At 34.0% G+C, this 11,026-nt stretch overlaps 1 protein-coding gene across 5 annotated transcripts in view; it reads left to right on the forward strand.

Moving 5' to 3' along the window:
- LOC121860605 (ARF GTPase-activating protein GIT1-like) overlaps positions 1 to 10,733 on the forward strand; it is a 38,208-nt gene extending 27,475 nt beyond the window's left edge. For all 5 annotated transcript variants that reach the window (XM_042357797.1, XM_042357800.1, XM_042357798.1 and 2 more), the window contains one exon: positions 2,599 to 10,733. In XM_042357797.1, coding sequence (XP_042213731.1) covers positions 2,599 to 2,793 — 195 coding nt within the window. In that variant the 3' untranslated portion in view covers positions 2,794 to 10,733. The remainder of the gene's footprint in view (positions 1 to 2,598) is intronic.
- Positions 10,734 to 11,026: the final 293 nt, after the last annotated feature.

The following is an 11,026-nucleotide window of genomic DNA, read 5'->3' on the forward strand; positions in this document are numbered from 1 at the left end:
CTTTTACTTTTAGTTAATAGTACAGGAAATGAATTTCAGCAACTTTAGCTTCATTTTTGACTTGTTTGTTTATTACATTAAACCAAAGTAAATTAGGTAGGTTTTTGAATGAGCTTTACATTATGCTAACATTGATCTCTAATAACTTTCTTGTGGATGAGGATTTTTAACGAGGATTGATGTTTTTGTTAGTGACCATATATACTGGCTTTCTTTACCGAGTACTTTTAACTTCAGCATTCACTGCCACCTTACTTTTGGTTATCATGCAACTTCTCATTTTGCTAGTTAAATGAGCTCTTGCTCACTCATTTATTTACTGTGTTCACTGAGTATTATTACAATACCATGCACTTTGCACTGGTAATTATTTTCAAGTAATTAAAATAAAGACACACACACAAACACACACACACACAGAGAGAAAGAGTATTTGAGAGATTCCCTCAAGGGTGCAGGAAGGCGTTACATTTGATAAAAGTGAAGATCATGCATACAACTCGGTAAAGACAGGACAACTAAATACTGAATAGATTTGTATTTAGACATGTTTTCTTGTGGGTTGGTAATAAACCAAAATGGTAGAAAAAGTCATTCATAAAGGGCATGAAAGGTAATTTCCATTGGCAAGTGAGTAATTAATTGGGCAGATCACAATTCTGATAAGACCTATTGTTTTTGGAGACTATAGCTGTGTCCTGTCACCCTCACTTAAGGCTGATGGCTTAGGGGGCAGGTAAGGGTGATCAGTTATCCAAAGGGGTTAGTAGATCAACCCAGCTGATACGTGGGATTCTAACCAAGGAAGTCGCCCAGATTTACAAGAGTTACTCGCCTTTGGGTTTTGCCAGAATATATTTCAATATCAGTTTTTAATTAGTCCTCCCATTTACACATAGAAAAAATAATTAAATTGGTTAGCTAGTTCGCAGGAGAAAGATAGATATCCATGCTAATTTTGGTGTTTTTATTGTGTACCTGTATTACTATATTTTATTAGAAATTATACAATTGTGTACCTAACACAAATTTCAGTCTGGGTTATTTTTTTTTTACAGTGGTTGAAAATGGTACATTGGTACAGTTGATATTAGACAGAGTCATTCCATCATTATATTGAAACAACCATTTAAATTTGACTCGGGATCACACCTTGGCTGCTCAGATCTCATTAGGTAATAGAATCTCATGAACTTTAACATTGGCAGTACAGCACAGTACAGTACAGTATGTGAAAGGCTATAATTGAGAACAACCAGTCCCAGCAAGGACACAGTTGAATCTCTGAGTTAGGTGTAGTTAGCTGTTTAGAAAGAATATTAAAGAAAAACTGAGTATATTTGAGACCATTTGGTAACAGACATTCCTGATTATTTTTTTAACACAAACAGCTGGCAGTAGTTTCATGTATACTGTTGTCATATTTAATGAGCACAGTTTATAAGCATAATTGTGTCATATTTCTGAGATCATACTTTTAATGTGAGGATGTATGGAGGCTGAAATCTAAATACAGTACAGGATTCTATTTGTGTTACCTTGATGTACAGCTTCTTAATAAAGTTAGTGTAAATTATATAGTGAAGTAGAGGGATACATAAAGATTCCTCTTAAGTTAATCAAGTTGCAGTCATCTTCACACTGAAATATGGACTTATTCTTTATTATTCTTAGGTTTTCTCTTACTTATCAAAGAGTGAAAATTTTAGTCATGGAGAGAGATCCTTTCTCTTTATTTTGAAGCGGCACTGATAATGTTTATTTTATTTGAATGTAGGTTTGTATTACATAAAAAACCTTGAATAACCCAATGTTTTATGTGATCCTCATCAGCATTTATTTTAACATGTGTGTTTGCAAACAGGGAAATCAAAATAAATTTAGAGGAGTCAAGGAATTTTTCAAAAGGTGAGGCAGTAAATGGTTGAATGTTAAAAATATTTGTCCCTCTGTTACTTCAGTGAAGGTGTATGTTCTAGACAGCACACATCTAGTAGTTCGCTGCAGCAAAAAGGCTTATATTTATGCCATTCAAGATAAAGCTTGCAATGCTTCTTAGAAAATTTTGTATTGTTTTAGAAAGACCTTTGTCCTGCCAGGTTCCAGTATCTGTGACATTATATAATTCACCACTGAGTATTCATGAATATTTCACTGGTTTAATACCATATGGTATAGTAATGTTCCTTGTATATTATTTGTACCCATAAATGACATTTTATGCTCTTTTTACTGGTATTTTATATATTTTTTTTATAATATCTTTTTCTTCTGAATTATTATACAGTAAAGAGATAATCTTACCAGATGGCTTTTGCTTACTTTGCTCTACTTTATACTTACTTATCTTTATACAATATAATTTTGTTATTTTTTCACCACTAAGTTTGTATATCTGTTACACATGGTTAAATTAACGTCATAGAGCTATCTGTGGCACTTATTGATATATAAGTACTGTGCAGTATTGTGAAGAAATTCTGAAACACTTTTGTGAAGATTTTACAGAAAATGAATGTTGTATTTTTAAACATCATTTTCTAATAATTCATCTACTATATTGTTTGATATTTCATAAAGATCTCTCCCTTTGCCCAGGCTCGGTGCTCTCCTGGGGTGCAGGGAGCACTGCGCCAGCTGGTGAGTAGTGCCGGCAGACTGCAGAGCGAGTGCTGCGGACATCTGGTGTCCCATGCCCACACCCTTGATCCAAAGTTTGTCACCCAGCAGGTTATACAATGTGCTTATGACATAGCCAAAGGTGCAAAGGTGTTAGTAACACACTTCCAGTGAAAGCTTAGTGAAGGTAATATGAACATATTACTTTGGTTCTTCTGTCTCTAATCATGAGAAATAGTGTACTTCCAGTTGAATAATGTGAAATGTTTGCAATGGCACGGGTCACGTTCCTCTTCCTGTTCCGCTGCAGTCACGTTTAGTCTTCATCCTGCCGCACACAAGACTGTTGTAGTTCAAATAGGGAAAACCAAAGTCTTTACGGCATTCTGTGGAGAGCCTGGCGACTGTGTTTGTGTGACTGAAAGTAGAAGGAAAGTCTTATCAAGATATTTTCCTGATTGTTTATTATTGCTCCTGTTGTGATTCATCATTAGTATAGTGAAATATTATGTTTGCTCTTTATGCAGCTTAATATATAAGTATCCCAGTCAGGAAAACAAAACAGAAACCTTTGTGTTCCTGTGAGTTATAGCTCAGAACAACAACTTAGAACCAAAGTGTTTTCATTTGGTGAATTATCAAACAGAAGGAAGTTTTAGTGTGTATATAGTGAGATGGACTGAACTCTGGTTACTGTATATCTATTTTGAAAGTGTTAGAAGAACCATTAAAGAATTTTACGCATTTAGTAGAACATTCTTCAGATTAGATTATTCTAGTGTTGCATTTTTAATCTGAGGGAAGAAAAGCATGAAGATTTAGAAGAATTCAGATGTGAGGAATCTCCATCACTATGCTTAGATGTGGCAGCAAGGGGATAATATACCATGGCAGCGAGAGTTTTAATGTCCCTTATAGGGATTTGGCATGAACACTGTACTGTATTAACAAAAATTATCCGTTTCAGTGTGACTTTACATTTGCCTCGGGTTATTTCACGAGTTAGGGACCGAGAACATACCGTAAAAAAAAAATACAGTATGTAAAAAGACGCAATTCAAAACAAAACTTGGGGAGCAGAGCCAAGAAAATTCACCAAGCACTTAAATGATTTATTTAGTGCTTACTAAACACTGGTAATAATTATACAGTACAGCATCCTGATACACCATGGAAAAAATAAAAAAACTGTACAAAAAAAAAAAAAAAATTACATACTACCGGTATTAAAGAATATATCTCAGCCTGTTGCCGCAGACTGACCGGGTGTCCCACAGATTGGGCTTAGGAAAATTTCACCAAGTATTGCTTACCAGTAAAAGGTTTTATTTTCTAAACACAAGCAAGAAATGAACAGCATTCTGGTACACCAATGGGGAAAATAATGAAAATGGTAAAAAATTATGAGAAATGATTAATTATTGTATCGTCATTATCTGTTACTATCAATAATTCATAGTTCTGTTGTAGGCAGCCAGGGGTGTCTTCACTCTGCTTGCCTAGAGAAACATGAGGTTTGGTGCCACTTGTAGTCTCTGTCTGGAACATTGATGTTGTGTATCTTAAAAGTAACTGCAAATATTTATTACTGGAATGTTAATTTAAAGATGATTAAAACCATTTATGTTATTGTACACAGTAATGTTTTTTATACTGGTAGTGAGATATGTTCTTATATGATGGATCATTGGTGTTTTGTTTTACAATGGTAAGTGCAATATGAATATTTGTTACTGGTAATTACCATACACTGTACACTACTGGTATTTGCAGGAATAATAATTATTTTGTTGTTTGTTTCCAATATACGTACAGTAATATGAGTAAATATAATGTCAGTCTTCAGGTTATGAATCACGCCACAAGTGACTCACTTCATGGTCAACACCATCCAAATTTTAACTTCCTCTAAAGTTTTAAAAATCTTTCTCTTCTATTTTGCACTTGAACTGGAAGAAGAAGCAGCTGCTGAGTGTTTAGACATCTTGGTAGATGGCTTATGTGGTAAACAAGAGGGGAATGTGGAAGTAAGAATAATTGTCCTTGTGTGAGTGAGCACTGGCTTAGTGATGCTGTGACTGCAGCTGGGGAAGTGTGAGAGCACGGTAATATTATTGCCGTGACGGTTGATTTGAAATGCTTCCAATGTGGCTTTTCTTACAAAACAAAAAATTTCCTGCAATATTTAGGAAAATGGCAGTAATTTTGGATGAGTGAAATAAAAACGTTTAGTGAAGAATTGTGAAATAACCCGAGGTTATTGTATTAACCTTAGTCTTTTTAGGACCTGAAGTGTTTTCACAGGCAGAAAGTGTACGGTATATGGCAGTGAAGAATGTGGTGCTCAAGTGGAGAGCAGTAAATAATTAGCAAAACAGAATGCTTATCTGCAGTAGACTGTTATTTCACTTAGACTGTGGCTTAAGGTGGTGCCTTTATTGTGGAAATCTAAGTTTTCTTTTGGGACACAGATTTAAAAGTTGATCTGAAACTGTTATTATCATGTGCAATTTTTTTCTTTTTACAAAATTTTTGAAAAATAAGTGTATCAGATTTTAGAGAATTAAATACTCTTTCAGTGGAGAATGAATTGCTTATGTCAATAGTTAGTGTTAATTTACTGTATGTTGCTTGAAAACACAAGTTGTTTTGCCCTTGGGTAATCTACATATTAATTAAGAAGTTTGAGTTCATGAAAACATTTCAATATTTACATACCATGGCAGAGGAAATGGCATTATGGACAAATTAGAAAATGTTGGAAGGCCCTGATATGGTACAGATGCAGCTATCATCAAGGAATGGTGTGAGATTATTATTTATCTATTTTTTCCAATGGGTATATCAACTAGTGAGTGACTAATAAGATTTCCCAATTAGAACATCTTGGCTAAGTCTACCTGGTCCAGGAGGCTATCTGCAGTGTAAGAGGCAAGAATATTGTTATGTCAGATCACCGTAAATTGTTTATTCAATTCCTAATTCGTTGAACTGGAGTTAAGAGGTGGAGTTTCAACTCTAATTTGGTGGTCGCTTGATAATCCAATAAACAATTCTACACTGAGGTGTACCCTGGGTCTATTTGTAGCCTCTTAGTCTTAGCTTGCTATAACCTCAGTCCACACATCTTCTCTGCCTGTGTTAACATAGGGAGTCTGCAACTCTCCTTATGAAGATTCCAAGATAATTTTTTCACTTTGTTATTTCTGATGTTGGTTGTAAAATCTTTTGCCACACACTCCTTACAAACATTATTTATGGGGTGATTGGTATTGTGTGTACAATATACCATCTTCTTTTTCTACCGTGCAAGTGTTCATGTTTAATGTGCATGTATTCGTAGCTAAACTCCAATGATGTGTTATTTGTACAGCTCGGCCTTTTAATTTTATTTAAGCTTTTATTTGTCTAGGGGCTCTGCTATTCTCCCATTCAAGTATGCATTATCTTTACCAAGATAATATTAGCTATGTTTTAATATTTTAGATGGACTTTCTCTACCATTGTCACTTGGGTCATTGAGTAGAAATAAAACAAAACAAAGTCTCATTTTTTGGCTGACAGGAAGAGACAAGTTACGCAAAATCCCATCCTCCTCCCTGATACTGTAGGTTCCTTATTGGCTGGAATATGTGAGAATTGAAGAAAGTCACCCAAGTTTCTGACTCAGGGTTTGAGTTAAGTGAACCAGCTCCAGGGTTAGGCCTAGTGTATCTGATGGCTTTTTGGAAATTTAAAGCAAACTACCATATATAGGTTGAGATTCCATCTTGCTAACCCCAGTTCACCTAGATAAGTAGCTGTTTATACAGCAAATTTATAGTAATTAGACAGGACAATGTTCTTGCTCATAGAATGTAGATAGAATATAAATATTCCATGGAGAACACAGCTCTGCCAGAAGGTGTTCTAGTGGGAGACTCTTGCAGGTCACTTGTCTCCTTCCTTCAGCTATGAAATGAAATGTGATAAATGATCAAGTTCTTTGATAAAGATGTTATATTTTAAGAGCTGAACTTATAAAACTCAACTGAAAGGTAGCTGAAGGCAGCAAAATATTTATGAAATTATTTATTAAGCAGGCAGCAAAGTAACAAAGTTCAGAGATTGGCACTTTACTGTCTGGAACCCAGAAAGCACTTAAGAATATGATTACCTAACATATAATTAGGCAATTGCCTCAAGTAAAATGAATATAATTTGTAGTGATATCTGAACATCTCTGAATATTGGTATAATATTATGTCATCTGTGTACTGTAACTACTAGTTCACCATTGTAAACATACATTGGTGCTTATAACTGTTATTGGTGTATGCATAGCTATTTTTATCTTTAGAATTATTCAGTAAACTTAAGAAGCATGAGGGGAAATAATACAAACATTTATTCTTGGGTATCAGAAAATATATGATCAGATAGAGTGATTGTGATAGTGATAACAGAATAATGTTGTGTACGATATACAAGTGTCATCGCCTCCATGATGTGAAGGCTCTCCATGTTGTGGAAAGTCACTACAGAATTTATTAAGCACTGTGGTAGTGGCAACAGAATATGGTTGATATATACAAAAAGTTATTGTAAATGTGACTTTTGCTCAATAAAAGTTTTATGAAATGTGCAGGGCAATAAAGTTTTGCACTGTTACTTGGATTTAAAATATTATAGAATAAATGAAAATATGGTACTGTCTACTGTTCTGTACCACAGTTTTTGTTTAACCATTGCCACAAAAGTCTGTTTTTATTATTATTGTTATTAAATAACGTTTAAAGAATTATTGATATTGTGAATGCTGACTGAGTTATTGGGGAAATAGAGGTTGAAAATTTTTAGAGAAAAATTTATATGCATTTGTTTGTTATTGTTAACATTAGCAGAGTATTGCAGTAAAACCTTTATTATCAATCAAATTATTTATGGTGTTTCACAAATTAAGCGTCTGCAAATAGTGTAATACAGTACTTTTCCCTAAAATGTCCTGCTTCTCATTATATTACAGTACCTACTTAAAAATACACTTGATTAATATATTACCACAAAAACTCTCATCAGTACCAGTGATGAGAATAAGGAAACACCCCCAAATTTGCTCTTTTGGATATTGCCTGTACTGTACTGCACCCAGTTTTTTAATAATGTACATGCACATTGTTTACACCGTAGCGTGTCATGCTAGGTATTAATTCTGCACAATAAACTGAAGAAGTGTTGGTTCATGGATCAGTTCAGTCTACGGTTGTACATATTTTAACAATAGACCCACTCATAGAATTGGAGACGCCAATTACTGAAATCACACCGGTATCTTACGTACATATTTTGCTATGGTGTTTTAGTCTGTTACTTAAGGTATATGATGCACAAGAGAAGGACGACATCATTCCCTAATTTGCTGTTTTTGAATGGCACATTTTTATAAACAATTTATCTTTTCCCATCTGAGGATAAGGCATTAAAAAATTTGTCTTTTCCAACCCAAGATGAAAATAACAATGTAGTCTTTGTGATTTCCTAAAGTTTTAGAGGAAGATGAATATAAAAAATACAGAATTTTTTCAGCTTTTAAAGTGAGAATCTGATGATTTATTATGTATTACTCTTGAATATTAATACTAGGTGAAATTGAAAGATAATTTTTTCTTCGTAATTGTGGTCTCTGTTTTTTCTTTTTGACAATTTTTGGAATACCTAATCAAAATAATATCTCATATTTCAGTATTCTAAGGAAGCCTACTCGACTGTTTCCTTCTTCTCCAGTGTGTGTCTGTGCTTGCGTGCATGTGTGTACTAAAGTTCATTAAAAAATCCAAGAATTTGAAACGGCTGCCTAGGAAACCCAAAATAAAAATATATACATGTAAATATCATGACAAACTAGCTCATAATACAGTACTGTATGTTCTCATAAGGTAATAGTGTAACCCATTTAAGCAGACAAAGCATTAATAGTTTATTAGATAAGAACTCTGTTCCTACTTCATCAATTTCTCAGACGTGTAAAATCTACAGTGGAGCAAACATGTGGTGTAACGCACTGAAGTATGAGTGAAGTTGGAGTGCAAGTTTAATGTAATAACTACAGTATAGTGTGTCATCCAGCTGTTGAGGTAAAGACAATAAGACTTTTCCCCAGTATCTCACTGATTTCGGCATTAGATAATTAAGGTTCTACTGCTTTTTAATTCCATTCCTGTGCTGGTCAGTATCCATTGTATCCAAAATTATAATTATTGTTGTGCCTTTCAGGTGGAGCCTTTCCAAAGCTATCCTAACACAGTGTGCTAGATGCTTTACAGAGTTACCTTGTAGAGAAGTGCATAGGTGCTTGCTTAGAGTAAACTCTTAAATATGTATTGCTTGTGTGTGTATTGTTCAGTCGGGTGAGCCTGAGCATGCTAAGAAGGGATTAATAATAATAAGCTGTAAGGCCCATCATGGAGTGTTGCAGTCATGAACAGGTCTTCCAGATATTGTTCATTTCAGGGTATTTATGTGTGGCAAACTGTAACAGTGGTATTTCGGTCAGGTAGGATGAGTTCTGTGCTTGGTTGATCATAACAGTGTTATAGAAAAGAGAGCAGACATTGGGAATTACACATACTAACTACAGCATTCCTCAAATTGCATGGACCATTGATATGTACAGCCCTATATTTCATAATAAGGGTTGCTCTGAACTAAATTCCTTGAATTCCTAAAAAAAACTGTACATTCAAAGCCACTTCCTTAATAGACAAGTAAATGACATTTGCATTATTACTGCATGTACTGTACAGTGATAGCCAGCAAGCTGTTCCACTAACATTGTAGCAGCCGATCTGTTCTATCAATTGGTGCTTTACTTATTTTAATTATGTCTTGAACCTAAATTTATTCCTCACCCAAGTCTTCCACATAGAGAACTACGTTGTTAAAGTTAATACATAATCTATAATACCATATTTGGTTAATGTTATCAAGTTATCCATTTTACCCTTAATCATCAGTCTTTATTATCTAAATACTACCCATCACTTGTCATCACAGTGTTTAGATTTCATTTGAATTTAGTTTAGATCAGTGGAATAATAGGAAAAAGTAATTATTCTTAGAACATAAAAGTGTTTAAGTGAATTTTAAGCTTTGTTTTCGTGTACACAATGCTCATGATTTTTGTGTTATAAAAATAATACTGTATTGGGAAATAGACAGTTTAATAGTAATCCAGAGGGTCATAGGTAATCTGTCTTTGGGATTTGTCTTGTAGATAAATCCCAGTCCTCATACATTTGCCTGGGATTTGTCTCACTGATAAATCTCAATCCACTCTTCATGCATTTCCCTGGGATTGGTCTCACTGATAAATCCCATTCTTGATGAATTTTCGCCCTTGTATGTTTCACTGCAGCTCATGATTCATACATTGTTACCTCTGAAGGGAAATGAATAAGGAGTTTACTTTTTTTTCTTTGGTTTTAAATGATTCAGTCAAGATAAGAATGTTGATGTATGGTATTTTTTGTGAATGGTAGTCAGGGATATTGTGTTCTTTTTAAACTTTATTTTGTATTTTATTTTTATTTTTATTTGATTATTTGTATTGTAGTCATATTGTGTCCATGTACTGTACTTTATTGTTCATAATTTAGGTACTACTGTATCTCATCACTGTTGATGTACCAGTCAGTTGACGAGTCATTGATGTAATTTTACCTCTGAGGATCGTTATTATAAAGTAAGGTCCAATATTTGTCACTTTATTATTATGGAACAACACTGATAATTGTTGTCTCAGTGTTATAGGTTGAAGGTAGAGGTGAGCTGGTTACTTGTGAGTGAAGAAAGTGTTCACAAGGCTGTCAACTAAGGAGGGAACATAATCCTTGCTGCCAAACAATGTCTTAGCACATTATTTATACAATGATTCTACTGTTTTTGTTTATTATCATCATCTTATTTTTCTTATTATTCTGCAGATGTATATTGTTAATAACTGCTGTAATTCCAGTAAGATACAATACTTAACCTCTTGCCAATATGTAATTTTTATCTATTTTTGTGAATTAACTCATATCTGTATATATTCCTTCTCCCTTCATCGTTAATTATTAACATGAGAATTTTGAATGTATCTGTATTTTCTTTACCAAAATTTGCTTGTTATTTTAACACATGTCTCTCTTGTTGTATGTGTAAAGGAATATTATTTTACATTGCAGCTGAAATGGTGGATGTCAGGAAACGGTTAGTTTTGGGTAGGAAACCTGCACAAAATTCCTGAGTGTTCATAGGTTGAGTTCTACCACATACAAAGTTCTTCTACGAGTGCCATAAAAAAAGTGTCCGTGTGCCACAGTGAACCCATTTTGGTGAGTTAGTGCCAGTTGTAAATTCTTTGTAGATATTTGATGTCATCTTAAAC

This window comes from Homarus americanus, unplaced genomic scaffold (assembly GCF_018991925.1).
Source record: "Homarus americanus isolate GMGI-L3 unplaced genomic scaffold, GMGI_Hamer_2.0 scaffold11150, whole genome shotgun sequence".
NCBI lineage: Eukaryota > Metazoa > Arthropoda > Malacostraca > Decapoda > Nephropidae > Homarus > Homarus americanus.